General features: G+C 42.7%; 1 protein-coding gene across 1 annotated transcript in view; it reads right to left on the bottom strand.

Annotated features, from left to right (window-relative positions):
• Positions 1-18,815, bottom strand: part of cntln (centlein, centrosomal protein) — an 82,074-nt gene that overhangs the window by 48,681 nt on the left and 14,578 nt on the right. Inside the window, exons 9-11 of the mRNA XM_070827952.1 lie at positions 12,225-12,365; positions 5,662-5,781; positions 2,659-2,780 (exon numbers count right to left, since the gene is read on the bottom strand). Of these exons, the coding sequence (XP_070684053.1) occupies positions 2,659-2,780; positions 5,662-5,781; positions 12,225-12,365 (383 nt within the window). The remainder of the gene's footprint in view (positions 1-2,658; positions 2,781-5,661; positions 5,782-12,224; positions 12,366-18,815) is intronic.

An 18,815-nucleotide genomic window follows, 5' to 3' on the forward strand; every position in this document is an offset into this window, starting at 1 on the left:
CGCTACGCTAATACTAGTTAAACCCTGGTGCCTGGGAGTTGGAGGCTACTGAGGAACAGCAAATGTTTTCATTTAATACTGCTAACGCCCCTGTGAGCAATTTGGAGCCCTTGAACTTCTTCGTAGTGTATGCGTGTGTAAGTGTATATATGGGCTATCTGGGCTTGGATTCGTTTCCCAGAGTGCAAAGCTACTTAACGGATAATCTCACTGTATAGTCACAGAGACTGATACAATTTTACTCATTCTACTGCAAGCAAACAGCCAATTCACCCTAAACTATCACTGCCTGGAGCTGTAAAAGTACATGATATTTTACCCACAGCTCTGATTTAATTCTCTATGTGTGATTTTTAGGTATATAGTGTATCAACTGCATTCCTTATGAAAGGTCTATGAAGCTTTATTAAGTCACAGTAAAGCTTTATACATTTTAATTTGTTTACAATGGGCCTAAAAGCTGTTGAACATGCAGCCATGAGAGAGCTATCTTCTTCAGGCCTCAGTGCTTCCTCCCCTATGGTATCCTAGTTTCCATTATTAAGCAGGAGGAAATAGAGAGAACTTTTCCACGCCGCTGCGGCTAATTGCTCTGATTCAGGGGGAATCTGTTTATGGGCGCAACTTTGATCAGAGTACGGATGCTTTAATAACCTTTAATTTTATTTGCTCACCCCCATCATCCCCAGTCTGATTAAAAAACTTTTTCCCTTCTCTAATATAAATAAGAAGTTGGCTTTTTCTCCCCTCTCCTTCATGCCATTTTGGGAAAATATGGTGGTAATGGTGAATGGCAGGGTGGTTTCACTGGGACTGGCCAGCTGCACATGGCCTGCATGCTGATGAGCCAATGGACTCTTCATCTGCCTTGTGATTGGCTGGTAGTTCTATCCTAGGCGGGACTGGTTATCACACGCACTGGTGACGTCACTCAGCAACTTGCCATACAGCAACCGATTGTCTAATTTAATACCTTGTTCTGCTGATGAGAGGTGAAAATTGATGTGAGGGAAACAAAAGTCTGGAGGGCATAACACTAATCTATATTTGGCATAAACTGTATATATAAACTGAAGCATTTGTAAGTACAGGCATGTGTGTGTGGCAGGTAAGGAGGGATACACGTTGCAGTCTTATCTTTTGGTCCTGCACACAAAAGGGGAACAAAAACGACCCCCCGCATCTTTCCAAAAAGGCAACAACACAGCATGGAAGCTACAGGGAAATCCCTAACAAGCTCGAAATGCAATGAGACTCGACGCCTATCCCCACTGACTTGTTAGGGCCCTGATTTCCCAGCACTAATGGGAGTATTTAAGTCATTTTCTATTGTCTCTCATTCAGGCTGGCATTACCCCAGTGGGTTTAACAGCTATTTAAGGATGGGGCTTAATGCCAAATGAATGCCAGGATCATAACATTGAGTGACTGGCTGGTGCCATGGAGGGCTCTGACTGAAAAGGGCAAAGCTGCCTATTGCATCAATTTTATGTCAGATCAGTCATCAAATACAGATACACTGACAGTGATACTACAAACTTATTAGGGATTATTATTAGTCTTTTTACAGGAGCTCTTTACTCTTAACCACAGTCGCGTTTGTCTTATTATATAAACAATTTACCAGACAGAACATTTCATTGATAACCTATTGAAATGTATAATGGCGGCACAACTGGTGTTGACTGAGAGTTCTCTCTCTCTCTACATCTTTCTGTCTTTGTTCCCACTGTCTCAGACACATGCTGTTGAGCCGCGCTGAGCTGACATGAGCCGAGTCGAGCCTTGCGCTGAACACGCTCTCTCTCTCACTCCACTTTCACACGGGCTCACATTGCACTGCTGTTTTCTTTAATTAACCCGGAGAGAAAACAGCTGACGGGGTCAACACTTTGCTCCCGCGCGGCCACCAAACATATGCACCTTTAGTTACATTCTAGATTGGACTCAGTGACGCTGTTGGAGAGAAGAAACAGAGACAGAAAAAATGGGAAAGGACCAAGGGAGACAATGGAGAGAACAAGGCCATTATATTAATGCCATTTTCCAGCAAATTTCCCACTTTGTGTAAAAATCCTGTGGTTTCTGGTGAAGATAACAGGTCGAAGCAGGAAATGGCCCTCTCTCCTCCTCCTGCCTCCACAGGCCTACTCAAACACCTTGCACCCCCAGGACCAGACACCTCCTGCCTCTGGTTCTCACATCCTAATGAAAGCTGAGGGAGAAGAGACGCAGTAGCGCACACACACTTGGCACAAAACGGCCCAAATTGACTGGGCTTAAAACCTCTGAGCTTTTTCAAAGCCAAAGGAAGGAATTTCTCCCATTTTCCCAAATCCCCCTCTCAGGTCTTGTCAGACAACATGCAGACAGCATTGGTTTCAGAGGGTTGTGGCATTTCACAAGGGCTTTTAACATAAGGCAGAGTGAGTTATGTGCTTTGAGACATCTTTAACTGACTGCTCCTGGGTGGAACTAGAAATTATCCAATAGCCACCTCACTTTCTGTATAAACACATCATCTGTGTTTTATGGATGTACTGTGTGTACACCCACAGTTCCTGTGCATTTTATATGAGCACAATATTGGATTTTTCACGTTTCTCGAATGCGTTGTGTGAGAAGATATTGTTACTGAACATTAAATCGTGTACTCACAAGCCATTTGATTTCTCCATTTCTTTCAGCTGGTCTTTGACTGTCTTGTAGTTGGTCTGAATCAGACACAGGCGTTCACGGCGTTTATCATGAGCTCTCCTCAGCGTTTCATTCTCTTCCATCTGTAAGGTACAGTGACAAGATTTTTTCCAAAAGTTGTACATGTCAAATGAAACATAACTTGGGAGGCAGCTTGATGTACACTGGCACAGCGGTGTGGCAGGGAAACTGAAAAAGGCCCCTCACTGTCTGCATATTTAAACTGGTCTACTTCTGAAACACCTTTGCCTGACAGAAAGCAGCAGGTTCAGATTCTTTTCTCTCTTCGCCTTGCTCCCTGACAAGTGCTTCCACTCTCACTGCGCAACTGAGACATCATTAAAGGACGGCATTTACATGACGAGTCAACGTGGCCACAGAACACCAGGCAGACACGCATACACACACGCACACCACAGACACACTCTTCAACCAGCAGAGAAACTTACTCCCTGGAGTTCCAAATGATGACCAGCACATGTTGTGTTGTGGGGGTTGTATCAGTGGGTTTCTACTGACACTGTTGTTGACAGCTATTAAAACACAGCAAGATTGGGCTCTAGCTTTAAGGAAGGAGTAAGAGAAGACAACATATAGATTTTTCTTGTCAGGGGCACCCCTCCTTCCCATCACACTGACCTTAACAGTGAGGGCGATGGAGAAAACACTTTCAACAGGCAGGACAAACAGAGGTGGAAAGAGAGCAAAGGAAGAGAGAAAGGCAGCTGATGAAAAGAGAGGAAGGAGAAAGAGAGAGAACAGATAAATTAGAAAGAGAAGAAAGAGAGAGCAAAGCAAAAGAGAAAGTGAAAGCAAGAGTGCAGGACAGGTTTCTGCTTGAGTGGCCAGGGCTAGGGAGAGTTGTCGAGCGCTTTCTGAAGGGAAGGAGCTTGTTTACTGCTGATATGACACGGCTGCCCTGCAGAGAGGGAAATGCGAGCCCTCAGCCCTGTTATTATTAACAAGGACAAAGAGAACAGAGAGAGCACACAAACATGTACCGGACACACAACGGGTGTTCGCACACACACGATGCACATTCACACTGCCAATGTGACAAGTATGGATTTTCCCTAGTGCGGATTATTCACAGAGGACATCTGCAAGACATCCTCGGCCCCTTCATGCTGCCCCCAACCTCTCAAAAACAAGGCTCTAATGAAAGGGGCCAGACCAGGGCAGTGTTAACTGGTGGAACCCAGAGCTGGGGGAGGACACAGAGGGGTTGAGGCTGACTGATGGAGGAGTGTGGGGGGGGGCAGGATGGAGCAAGTGGCAGGGCATTAACCACATCATGGCTTCCAAGGCTCCTTATAGAGCTTCCCCTGGGCAGCCCAGCTCTGGTCATCAGGCCACAGACCCTTGCCCACCGATCAATACACCCCCTTACTCAGCCAGCATACACATCTGTGGACGTTCTCAAGCTGAAAAATAATTACACAGCAACAGCTACTGTTTACTTGAAAGTGTGCAGAAGAAAAAAAGGGCCATTATTATGAGAATTGTTTGTTTGTCTGCTGCTGTTAGCTGCTAAGGTCAACATGTCAATGGTACAGGCTAGCGTGCCCAATTTGAAAGGCATTCTATTGGAAAGAATTGGATAAGATCAACTGAAGAACAACGGACAGGACAGAGTGAAGTACTGTACTGTAAGATGCTAGAGGTGAGGTCGAAACTGTATGTGGACAGAAGGCATGTGGTTCAATGCCAGATCCAAGCAAAGGACATAACCACTAAATCATGCTCTGAACTAATGCCCTCATTAATGTAGTCACAGATTTGAGTTGCCAATCACAGTTGTTCTGTGCTTACCTTTGCTAAATGCCCCTGAACTGGCAGACAAGTAAATGGCACCATTAACTAAGACAGTCATGCATGTCCTCTGAATCTACGTTGAGCATTACTGTCTGCCTAGGTGTCTGCCAGTGATGTAATTCAGACACTTCAGATCTGACAAGAAAATGATGCCTAATGTGTTCCTGGGATTGTGCTCAAAGGGAGATGACCTCTGCATTATCACACACTCACTGGTCAGCCTGAAAGATGGAGAGGATAAAGAAAGGCAACAAGGAGGACAGCTGTAGGCGAAAGTCCAAATAAAAAAAGACAATTCCAGTAGAAAACATACTCTACTGAGCAAGACAGTCAAATTTTGAGACCTTAAACAAAACATAGGGGGAGGTGAAAATTATGTGTATTTTCCTTGCAGTCAATTTGAACGCGGGAAAAAAGACATGGGAATGAAGAATAGTGGGAGAAAGACGTCATAGAGCAAGTGAAGGTTAAAAGACCAATAAAGCTGATTCATTTAAGGGAAAAAAAAACCCTGCTGCATCCACTTTCACCAGAGTAACTTCTCTCCTGCTGCTTCACTGCCTACGCACGTTCTGTTTGCGCACACACACACACACACACACACACACACACACACACACACACACACACACACACACACACACACACACACACACACACACACACACACACACACGTAGTGTGTGAAAGAAACCGTAAGAGAAGGTCATGGAGGAGGCAATGGCAGCACTAGTGCAATTGAACCCTTTGGAGACTGTGACTGTTACAGTGCTGCAGAGTGCAGACCCTCCTACAACCCAGCAGCTGATAGCAGCAATCATATGTGAAATAGTGGCTAGAGCAACAAGCAGCTCCATTAGGCATGTGTTGTGCCCCACACTATCAGCTGGACACCACTATGCCATTGAATGTGCCTTGTTCAGCAAACAATACCTTTAAGTAGTTCAAAGTTACTGGCAGTCAACAGCTACCACTATGTGGGGAAAACTTTGAGAGAGACAGAAAAGGCAAAGAGGGTGTTGTGGGCTGCAGGAAATAAAGAACATACGGTTAGACTAAATCATAAAGAAGAGTTGGGGATTAATAAATTCACGTAGGCAAGAGAAGGTGAGAGGATATTATGTGTATTCATCTATGTTTGCTGGTTACCTTCAACTGCAACAGCTCCTCGAGGTCTTGAATCCTCTGTTCTGCTCCTCTTCTCCTCCCATTACCCATCTCCACACTGCTGGCTGGGGACAGAGACCTGGACCGCTGCACAGGAGCAACCTGGGACAGGTAAGCAATGAAGCACTGGGATGAAAACTTGAGCACAATTCACTTACACACACAGGCACAAACCCATGCAACAATTAACATCTGTAGAAACACTGAGTGAATGCCAATAATGGAATTATCCATGTTCACTCCATTCCCCTCTCACCTTGAGTAAAAACATGCACATTGTCTTCTTCGGTACACACATATGCACACACAAACGAACGTGCTACCAGAGGAATAAAGCAAGCTGGAGCAGCCGTCCGCAGAAGCTGAGGGGAGGAGGTTCAGTTTTGTGTGTGTGTGTGTGTGTGTGTGTGTGTGTGTGTGTGTGTGTTTGGAAGCGGGAGTTGCAAGCTGAGAGCGGCAAAGGTTTCTCCCTGCGACTGGCTAATGAGTATGTTCATTTCCATTTACATTGTTTCTTTGACAATAATGATGTCCCATTAGGGGAGACTAAAGGGGCTATAGATTCCAGAATGTGCTGGGCTTCATTACAAGAGGTGGGCAGGGAGGCCGCTCTAATTGCTCTACTAGGGGCCTCCAGGTTACACTTGATAGGACAACTGGAAGAGCCGCCGATTAGGAGGGGGGTGCAGTTTGCTAGCCAGCCTCTTCTGTTGAAATAAATAAAGAAGTGGAGAAGTGCTGGGGCCGCACTGTAGAAAATCAGTGGGAACAATATGCTAGAGGAATATGAATATGAGAGGATATGAGGCCCCCTATGGTGCCAGGCAGGGCTGACCAGATGGCAGGCTAAAATATGCAATGCGACTAAACGTACAACAGTCCTTGGGCTGAAGTGGATGAGGAGTACAGGAGGAGGGGGAGGTGTGAGAGGGTTTATAATATGATGGTGGATCAATAAGCCCCTTTCATCAAAAATGTGTTCTTATGGCTGTTACAAACTTTACGTTGTCTGTTAAAGTTATAAAACTAAAGATTTCAGGCCTGGTTGATTTGACGGCACCTGTGGTCACTGGTAAAAACTGGCTACAAATTTTAATAACAATTTTAATAATAATAGAAAAAAAAGTCCAGTTGTTTCATTTGAAATTACACATGGATAAACCACTGGCGGCAGCAAACAGTCTTTAAGACCTACTCAGCAGAGGAAGAGTCATATTTGTCATAGAGTCATATTTGTTTACAGTGCAGCCAAACAATCTGGACTGAGGATTCATTGCATGAAGTTTTTGAACACTAAAGAAGTTTATTACTTAACTTCTAAAACACCTTTCAAGAGCAGAGGCATCACAAAGTGCTATACAAAAGAACAATCATCCAACATACATACACCACGAAAAAGAAAAAACAGAGAGAAGACTAACACGACAACATTAATGAACTCATGACTGAAGATTGTCCTTATGTGAAATGCTCACACCTTAGCCTGCTGTGTAACATTTACTTTGTATCATTCTGTTAATACCGCGAGTGTGGGAACATGACTTGAATCCTGGATGAGAGAGACAAACATTTCCAGGAACAAGGAAAACTACAACTGAAATTGGAGAATGCAAATACTGTTCATTTAATGCCAATTAAAAATGCTGGCCAAAAAGGGGGTGGATATTACAAAAATATTAAGAATTAGAATCATATTAAGTACACATTTACGTCGCTTATGTCAACACATTTATTCTAATTTTAGCACTACAGAATGAATGTTTGTAAAAATCATTTGCTTGTGACAAAGATTTCCAAGTATGCTCGTGTGTTTGGGAATGTGCCCTTGGGCTACAGTTGACTCCAGTGACCTGGTGTGCACGGTTCTGCTATCATGCCTGCATGGGTGCCAACCATGTGTTCTAACTCAGCCTTAATGACTCTATCCATCTAATTAGCAGATTGATCTGCATATTCCTGATGAGTGGCAGGCCAACTGGCTTAGCCTGTATGTGCATGGGGAGAAACAGAGAGGCCAAAAGGGGAAGCTAAATCAACTAAAAGCTCTAAACTTAAAAGTAAAGATGACCAACTTTGAAGACTTACTGAGGACAGATTATATATAGGTTTTTAGGTAAAAATATTGGGGAGAATCTATTTGACAGAAAGCTGAATATCCCACCATTGGTTTTCCTCTGCATGCAAGAATAAGAGTAGATAAACTGATTTGTGCTTTTTCTGTAGGAGTACAGAAAAAGATGACATGGCAACACTGACAAATGACAGAGATTTGCTGCAGATGCTTTCTCTGGTATAGTTGGATGACTGTTTGCTGAAAGTTCAGAAGACACATGAATGCCTTCTGTTTGTGTGGGAAGCTCTACGTTGTGACATTGCAGTTCATGCTCCACAAGACAGGCCTGAAAGATAAAAAGCAGAGAGCACGAGAAAAAGAAAAATGTGCCCGCTGTCTACCTCAGCTCGGCAGCTGGTTGGCGGCCATGACCTGACCTGTGCATCGCACCCTGTAATGGCTCTGTAAACACGAGAGTGCAATGCAGATGGAGAGGAGGGCATACAGTAGGAGGGAAATGAGGAGAGAGGCCCATATCTACACAGAGTCTGTATGCAAGCAAGAGTAAAACTTATTTACTGTGGGGTCAGTGTCACTGGCTGTAAAGCAAAGAAAAAACATTTAATCGACTGTCTCCCTCCTCCCTTCACCTCTCCCCCTGCATTTCCCAGAGAGAGGGGTCACTGTCATCAATGGGCTTCTTTATGACTGCAGCAGCGTGTCATGTGTGCGTCTGGAGCTCTCAAAGCTGAACTTGTTCAGGTTCCTGGGCGATTGCGCGAACGCGGGCACACACACACACACACACACACACACACACACACACACACACACACACACACACACACACACACACACACACACACACACACACACACACACACACACACACACACACACACACACACACAAAGGACAAGACATTTACGTAAACAGACAAATCAACATCTACATATGGGTGCACACATAAACACAATACAAATGTACACCATTTCACAAAAAATCCATTAAGAAAGTGCACAAAAAAATCAAAAGACCAAGATACACTGCCAAACAACTGATAAATGTAAGAGCAGGTACTGGACTGAGGACTGAAAGTTGTAAGTAAACAACGTGATGTGGTGTAGCTCCTATAAGAAATCCTACAAACAAATGCAATGGCTGAGTGAAAGTGACACTGTGCAAAACTTTTTGAAACATATTTGGTTATTAGTGTAACCCCAGTTCTCTGAGAGCTGAGTGAGGTATCTCACTGCAGTAAGCACCTTCTGTTGTGACCAATCACAGAAGCTCCACAGCCACCACGTCTGTCAAGGGACAAGCCAATCACTTGAATTGCACTGGCTAATATGTCCTCCTTTATAACCACTCATGGCCCCACACATGGTTAAGCATATTTCATCTACATGCCCTTACACAGGCAATCAGGGTAGAGCTGTGGGATACGTATCTCATCCAGTCCTTCAAGAACTACGTTTACCTGGTAACCAAAAGTTATCTTTCAAACCTCACTCAGTATCTCATTATGACAGATGTGGATCACTCCCGACTTGTATGCTCCAAAGCCCATGAGACCCAGAAATGGACTGAGAATGCCAAAGACAGCGCCGTCACGTCATGGTGGTAAAACCAAATACATGTGTGGGGATGCCCAGCTTGCAGGAGCACAAATGTCATTCACGGATATGCTCTTGAAAAGGGCCAAGAGGTTGCCATGCCCCTGGTGGACCGAGCGCTGCAATCAGCAGCTTTCATAAGCCAAAATGATAGATTGAGAGATTCTAATGAGATGGGGGCTTTCCTCTCTGAGAAGAGGCCCAAGATGCATAGTAAGAGGTTTTTACTATTCCTAAATCCCATAGTCCTGCCCAACTAGATGCATAAAGCTAGCACAGGACAGAGTGAATTAGGTTGCCAATTGCTCTACTTTGTAAAAGGCAGGAGGAAAAAGGCAAGCAACTCCAGTATGCAGCTGTAAGAGGCCTTAACCTTAGGAATGAAAGCAAGGTTAGGGCATAACATTCCCTTCCCACAGTCTGGGAAGATTGCAAGAAGGATGCATGCACAGACAAAGCATGTATTTCACTTATCCACTTAGCTGATGTCAATGCCAGCAACAGCATAGTTTTAAGAGAAGGAGCGTTTAACACTCCAAGGGCTCAAAAGGAAACTCTGGAAGTCTCTCCAAAATAATGGACAAGTCCCAAGAAGGAATTAAAGGTTGCATGCAGGCTGCATGGCTCCCTTTATAAATCTCTTGGTAACTGGTGCGTTACCAAAGCTTGCATGGCAGTCTGACATTGCAGCCAAATACACCCTTGTCAAGCAAATCCCTTTCAGAAGCGTAACACATCTATGTGCAATGGTAGCCAGCCAATCCCAGCTGTCATTGGCAGAGAGGTGAGGTAGATCAATGGGCTGACACATAGAGACAGAAAACCAGTCATGCTCACACTCATACCTATTTAGAGTCACCAATTAACCTGGAGAAAACGCACACAAGCCCAGGTGAGGCAACAGTGCTAACCACTGCACCACCATGCTGCCCCTGAGTCAGTGATAAAACCTCAAATGTTCATGTGTTTAACAACAGTAAGGTTTAACATGACTTATGAAGTTGATAAGATGATTTCTTACCTAAAGCTGATATAACTCTTTAGACTTAGTGGGGAGAGTGAGAACCAAAGACTGGATGAAGAGATGAACATGCTACTGTCCCACGTGGCTAATGGCTCGCTGGTTGCAGAATGCCGGTCCACTCCTACTGTAGTAGCCTTATAGAGATGGCTGCTTTGTAATCATTACATCTAAAATTATATTTTAAACATGAATTGAAGTTAATTACAGCCTCACTCAATTTCTCTCAAGTTTTCCATTGTTAATCATACTCAATTTTTTATTTGAAATTGTGTTATATACTATATGTTGCTGAATAAAATTGAAAAACATATTGATTTCAACAAATATGCAACATATACATTTTTTAGTTAAATGGTTCCATGTCAGCAAAATACAGAAAATTAAAAGTTATTTTGATTCAATCCCTTTTGATCTCTGTATGCAATAGATGTCTGTGTGTGGTTAGGGGCCAAAATAACAACATATCAAGTGAAACTCAGCTGTCCCAGCTGGGACCGGGAGGTTCTTACTCATGGATTTATGTTTTGTCATCGTGAAATAGTGTCCGATGTGAGATTCATGGAGGGCTAAGTGCCCTATCAACACAGATTTTTGCAATCCATATGCATTATATGCTCACAGGAAGGTATACAAGGTTAAAAATGCTGACTTCTAAAAAAGTGACGTTATAGTAAGTTATTTTAGTTGGCAGATATTTTGATCAATTAATCTAACCCAATATTGGATTCTATTGAAAAGGATGGAACATGCACACTGTGTTAAACACACCAATTTAAACTTTTATAAATCCGATTATGATTCATGTTTTTATTCATCGTTCAAAGGTATTAAAAATGTATTGTGTGAAAAATGCATTATAGTCCCACTCTAATTTAAAGTATCTGCACTAGGCTCAAAATTTGTACCTTTCTTAATAATTAATACTAGGTGCATAACAACAGACAGACAGACTGTGTGTGTGTGTGTGTGTGTGTGTGTCCTAGGGCTTCCAGAAAAGAGAAGCACATAAAATGATGTCAATACTATTTATTTATTTTGTACAAACTAATTACATAGCATGTATAACTGCCAGAGCTTCAACTGAAGCTATAATGAGGACAGCTGTATAAATCATACATTGTGTCTTCAGGCCAGCTTTAGAGTGAGTGAGGCCATCTAGAAACATGTCCTGCCAAACTTATGAGTGGAATACTGAGAAGATCAAAAGCTTCTTTCTTGTTCATAATGTACTGCTGAAGCGGTAAATTAGCCAGTGCCTGAGCCCAAGGCATGCGTGAAACCAGCAGCACACGACGGCCCGGTCACAGTAGGTGGGGCATCTGTGTGTGTGTGAGTGAGTGTGTGTGTGACTGTACTTGTACAGCTCTCTTTGTGAGAGCCAATTTGAGTTTTAGACCTTGGGAGTGAGTCCTCACAACTTTAAAGGGCTGTTTGTGGATTATGGTTCAGGTTAGAATTAGGTTTAGGTTAAGTTTAGGATAAGGGTCGGGGTTAGGCATTTAGTTGGGACGGTTAAGGTTAGAGTCAGCTGCATTATGTCAATGAATGTCCTCACAAGTACAGAGGAACAAGGGTGTGTGTGCGTGTGTGTGTGTGTGTGTGTGTGCGTGCGTGCGTGCGTGTGTGTGCGCGTGTGCGTGCGTGTGCTTGTGTGTGTTGGGAGTTCAGGACAAGGGTTGGCAGTGGCAGGGTCTGATAAATCACATGATTCTCCACAGACCATTTCCTTCATATCCCCTCTCTATGACTTTGATCTAATCTGAGCAAAGTGGTAATGGATAAATGTGGGCATGTTAGCTGCTCACCCACGTGCTGTCTTTGACATGATTAGCAGTAGTGTGTGCTAACCTACCTGCTGTCTTCTGACAGAACTGGTGGATCTGCGTCGAAGGGTCTTATCCTCTGGCTTGGGATCTGGGACTTGGGTGGAGGCCCAGTCTGAACCAGGGCTAGACCTCTGAGCTGTAGTATCAACCTGTTCTGACACCACTGCCTGGAAGAAAGAGACAATGCATGTGTTTGTGGGTGAGAAACGAGAGAGTGCGAGCGAGACAGGGCTCTGGTGCAGAGAATAAGAGATAAGTAACAAATTGCGAATCCAAAGTTAAAAGGGCTTGGCTTGCTTGTGATTTGTGTAAAAATGTAGTATAATTTCCTATAATATGTTCCAATCTACACTAGTGTCAATATGTACAACATGTGTTAGATATAATAGGATAATGTTATCATGTAGGTAAGGAAAAGTAAGTCATGATCCATAATCTGTGACATTTTTGAAATTAATTTTAAAATTAATTAAATTAAAGGTTTCTAGCCAACATTCTCAACCAAAACCAAAACCAAACAAACAAACAAGCAGTTACATTACTTAATAATATTACCAAACCCTAAAATGTACATTGATAATTGAGACAAAACACCAGTTTAAATACAAATTGTGGTTTCAATCCAGAAGCGGTCAAGATAGGTGAGATGAGGTTAGACAAGTTTTTCTTCCAGCATCAGGACAACAGAAAATGGCCTTTAAAATTCAAGCGCAAGCAAGGTTCTTTGTGTAGTTTCTAATTTCCACCTATGATTACAAATTACAATAGTATAGAGGAGAAATCTGTAGGATGAAGAGATGCCATCTAGTGCAGTGATAGTCACCTCAATGGCCCATAATGGTATGATGTCATAAGCACGTGGTGTTGCAAATAAGACACGGGCCCCCAAACAGATCACTGACATATTCAAGTCACCAAAAACTAGTGGGTGAGCAGGAAGTCCACATTTCCACCTTTAATTGATAATTCAGAGAAATGTAGAAAATCACAAGATGATAGTTTCAACAGACAGACAACAGATGTTGACAGCATTTTCATATGCCGAAGTCAAAAACCATATATGTCATGTGGCAGTGGGGCAGATCTCTACCACTCCCAGCATTGCGGTGTGTGTGCTATCGTGGCCCATCTATTTATCAGTGTCTATTAGCCAGTGTCTAGCAGCATCTGCACAACTCAGCACACAGCAGGGACTTCAAAAACAAACTGAAGGATAAAGCAGAGGGCCTGTCCAAAGAGGAAGTAGGCTGTACACGCATACACTCACACATGTATTTCTTTTATAATGTCCATGTCCAAGTGTGACCTTCCATCTTCACATGTTTGCTGCTGCTGTTATGAACATTTCTCACAGCCCTTTATGATGGTGATGTGTGTGCAGAAAGGATGGCTTTAAGGGACAGGATACATTCTTCTTAAGAGACACATCCACCTATAGTTAAAGGACATTATTATACACTGTGAATAAGCTTAGTTGATGTCAGAGTCCTTCATCTTGAAGACACACTCACCCACATACCTCTTGACTCCATCACCTTACTGCATATATTCCCATCTTTCTTTTCTTAAATCCTTAGTAAAAGGGTGTGAAACAAAAGAAAAAAAACGCACCTTCTCCTGCTGCTATCAAAAACACTCAACACATCAAACCAAAGCCTTTTGACAAACAGAGGCCTTCACAACTATGTTTTACTAAGAGGCCAGGTAGTGAGGAAAACCGCACAGGATGTCATTACCTTTTTTCCAACAAGTCCTGATTGCATTATCAGAAACCTGGCATCTGGGCGTGACCTTGTTAACTGCCAGGGTAATCAACTTTAACCAAAGGGGAGGAGAGGGGATGATAAATTATTAGTGAGGAAGATTTTGTTCATGTTTTATTAAATTGGCCTGTCAAAGGGGGTTGGTCAAATTATCTGGGGCCTCGTTTATTGGAGGCCGGCCATATTGGCGCATCTGTTACAATTATTTATAATTTCTAGGCAGTCAGGAGGACGGACTGGGTTTTTCGGCATCAGCCACATAAAGCAATTTAGAAATTAACTGATGTGGGAGTGTCTGAGTTTTTTCCTCTCTCTCATCCCCATCCTGATTTTCATCCACCAAAAAAAACACAGAAACATTGGGAAACTGCAAGGCAGTAAAGGAGCTAAGAAGTAAAAGGGAAAAATACACATATTACAAGCAGCTTATTGAAAGCAACAGACAGGGAGAGAGCATGAGATTGAATAAGACGAGGAGAGTATGCAGGTGCAGTGAAAAAAAGAGCAAGAGACTGGTGGGAGGCTCAGAAAAGGAGGGAGGGGAAAAAAGAAAAGCCGGTCTTGGTAATTACTGAACACGATTAGGTTCTTGGGGGAACTTGTCTGGCACTCGCAGCCCTCGCTGGTGAGGATGCGGCAGGCAGGACCATATGGAGGGAGGCTTGTGATTGTGCTCCCTGAAGCTCGTGACCCGTCTGCTGCCGAGCCCTTGAGCTGAATGTGAAATGAGACTTGCCAGGCCTAATGTTCTACACATGCACCATTTATGCCACAAAACAAATCTGATCACTGTTAATTATGTAGCAGCTATAATCAGGAGGGGCCCTGCCGCACACACACACACACAGACACAAGCACACACACGACTACATGCATACACAAATACATACTCGCACAATCGCACTCTGACACATCTGTAGAGCGACAGCGTCTGTGAAAGTGATTGGATAGGTTTCAGAAGTGAGGGCTAGAAGGTGCATGCCCCCCACCGGTCCAGGTGTGCTTTGTATTCAAGATGAGGACTGTTCAAAGAATACATGTGTGCATTTATGTATGAGCGTGTGTTAACTTGGAGTGCAGTGAAGAGGGACTTTATAGGACAGCACACAGTGAGTGGGATGTAGGGTGCGTGTATGTTTTTGTGTGCGTGTACGCAGCCCTGAGTCCTCCCACACAGTCTGTTTGACCCGAGTGTATGTGCTTGAACGATTGAGTGCACGTATCTGCAGCGGCACATGGCTGTGCTTCATTAATGAGGCGAGCTGTGCTACACAGAGGTTCTCATCTAATGAGAGCAGTTGAGCTGGTAAAACACACCACTGGAGTCCATGTCATTAGTATGTCTCTGGCCCTGGACATGGCCCGGCTCCAAATACACGTTCATACACAAACTCATGTTGACAACGCTATTTTCTGACAACACTCAACATAAACAAGATAAGTGGATGACAAAAACAGCATTTCAATACAGTATTTATCAGATTCTAATCTGTAAGCATTATTTGAATGTATAAACTTGTATGTGTGTATGTGTGTTCTCATATGGAAATAGTGACTGATGTATCTGAAGAGAAGAGGCATATAAAAATGCAAGCAGCAGGCTGAACTAAATTTTTTAACATACTCTGAGGGAGGTCCTGACAGTTAGGCTAAAGGAGTGGCATTCCTGATGGGGAAAAAAAAACTGAAGAGCGCCAGAGTCAAAACAAGACCCATGCAAAAGACTTTCACAAGCTTTCCAACACATTCTCCTGAACATCAGCAAAGACTTAAAGTATTCTCTATCCTTATACTGTTGTAAGTCTAAGGTGCACTGAAAGGTCGTAAACACTGAAAAGTTGAGTTAAATACAGAACATAAAAATACACAAGAGAACCCTCTGGCTGAATCCATTCTGTTAGTTGAGCTCTTGGTTGAAAAACTAATTTCAATGTTTCTTTGTAGTATTATGGCTTCATCATTTTCACTTGATGGTTGCTATTAATGATGATGATGATCAAAAGAAAATGCCTCACCTAAGCAAACCGTGACCCGGCAAAGCGGTGGGTGTATTTATGCGCATATGTGTGTGTAACTAGCACTTTAATTATACATCTAAAAGCGTTTAGATTGGCTAACATAAATAACAAGCCAGAAGCAGATGTTAAAAACCATCTCAATAAGCTAAGGGAGATGCACCATGTGGGTTTCTTTCAATTTATTAAAAAAAGGAGAAAAAATAGCCTGGCCACCTTGGGAAATGTTGCTTCCGTACTTAAGGTTCAGTCTAGAAAACCCATATTATGGACTTCAACATTTTAACAACATTTTGTGCATTGTGCAGGTGCGCGACTCCTCAATTCCTCCACTCACAGACATAGACATGTCTATTGGTGTATTTAATAGTATGAAAACAGGCCTTTTTGACTTGTCATATTAAGAAAAACACAGGCGTTACTAATAATATCATGATCTGTTCTGTCCCAGTGTGACAGCGAGCCACCAAGAACAATACTAGGACCCTGAAACTGAAGCAGCTAAATGGAATTCAGCCATTATTCTTTTTGTTATTTACACCTGTGCTTTTCTTACTGTAAAATGTGAAAATGCCCTCTGTGAAAAGGGCCTCATGTATATTAATAAAGTTTTAGGAAAACATTTAAAAGACACAGGAGCTTCCTTCTGTTCTACTTATATGAAACTTTTCTGGAGTGAATGAACATGTCTAATTTTCCCTTTCTAGTGCTGATGAGAGAATAACCAGTGCTTTGAATGACTGCCCACACAATTAACAACTTACCACTCATTTACTGTGGTGAAGGTTCCAGAAAGCCTGAGGTCTGCTATGGATCCTAATGTTGGTCTTTAATCACCGTACAGCTCTGACAATAGCCAAACACTAGACTACTACAAATACAATTATGCAGTTAGGGAGATAGTTGTAAATGATTGAACGTTCACTCTAACTAGTTTTTTGTCCACTAATGAGGACTCTTCCTTGCCTCTTGATTGTTATGGTGACCACCCAACCTGGCAACCCAAACATCCCCCACCTGGTTTGTCCAAACTGAATCTCATTGTGCGTGGGATCACACAGGTGCCTGACGTTCAGCCAGACCCTACAGCTAGAAGATCAGAGCATGAGGCCATTTCCAGTCTGACATTATGGAAGCAGTAGTGCTGAAACACTACTTGCACTCAATTTGTTGACTTTTGACAAAAACTATTTTCATGGTCAATCAATATTCAACAGATTAGTCAATAATGAAAATCACCATTAGTTAAAAACTAGGAACAAGAATAATAATGTTAAAAAAAAAAAAAAAAAAAAGCAATATTCATTTTTCAACCTGGTGCTGACCCTGCAGGTTAATTGATATAGAAGGTATCAGTATCCAAAAAAACATAGCCTCACTCATAGTAACTGTCAGCGAGACAGAACTGTTTGGTTACTCGAGACATTGTTCATCTTTAAGCCTTTGTAAAGTCTGTCTGTCTTTCTGTTAAGAGTAAACTTGACATAAGCCAGGAGAGAACAGACAGTCAGTCTTGGAGCACAGCATGGAAGTATAACACACAATGGGTGTTATTCCTCTCACCCACCCTCCTCCTTTATCCCCGCTCCTGCCCAAAAACCACTGCGGGAGGGGTGTTCAAAGCCGTCGCTCTGGTCCGTATTCAAATGAGCGCTGCGTCTCCCCTCTGTGCTCCCGTTGCGATCAGCACTTTGATCACCTCCAATGGTAACTTCCACCAAAACATTTAAAATTAAAATTAAATCTGCCTTAACAACCTGAGCATTAGAATTTAACAGGTGTTCGGGAGGAAGTTGTTACAGAATTTGCGATTATGTGCTTGGATACACACACTTTTAGTCGCACACGCACCCACGCAGACATACACGAGCACACATACTCACAACCTGTCAGTGAAATTACAGAGTGGGAAACAAAAAGCCCTACTGACTGAGAGCTATACCTTGGGATACCTGATCTGTTCACTTTGATGTCAGTAGGTAAGAAAGTTAAAGAAACAAATCAGACAGACAGCAGCTACATGTGTTCAGTAAACAAAAGTTCATATTAATTCTTAGCATAGGTTATATACAGTACGTGATATTTTTGTAGTTATAATTCTAATCATATCTCAGTCCTGAAAATGTGCAATCAATTTACTCATTCTGACCTAGCTGTGGAAGAGACCCGGAGTGAAACACACATATGCATATACACACTTACATCACATACATATCGTTCATAGATGCATTCACACGCACGCACACGCACACACACACACTCACACACACTCACACACACTCACACACACTCACACACACACTCACACACACACTCACACACACACTCACACACTCACACACACACTCACACACACACTCACACACACACACACACACACACACACACACACACACACACACACACACACACACACACACACACTCACACACTCACACACACAGCACTAACTGCATCTTCTCTAAATGTAGTATTAATTACTGGGGAACACTGCAGTACTGTATTTAATTACTGACTAAATGATCCATTTATATTTCACCGCTGGTTAAATTAACAGGGTTAAGTGAGACAGGGCGATTGTAACTCACTTAACATTTGAGCTGATATCTTTTAACTTCCACAGTCTGGGGGCAGCACTGTCAGAAAATATCAACCAATCAAATTAAACAATTACAGTCTGCCGAGGCAAAGAAATTACTCAGCTGCTGCAAAAATATTATCTTCCACTGCCTCAGCTACACTGAGTTGTTTCATCGGCAATAGGACGTAGTTTAAAATGAAGCAAGAGTCATACTGCAGACTCGTAACAACCATTGCAGTGCCGCAATATTGATGGAGA

The sequence above is a fragment of the Pempheris klunzingeri genome, chromosome 3 (genome assembly GCF_042242105.1).
Source record: "Pempheris klunzingeri isolate RE-2024b chromosome 3, fPemKlu1.hap1, whole genome shotgun sequence".
NCBI lineage: Eukaryota > Metazoa > Chordata > Actinopteri > Acropomatiformes > Pempheridae > Pempheris > Pempheris klunzingeri.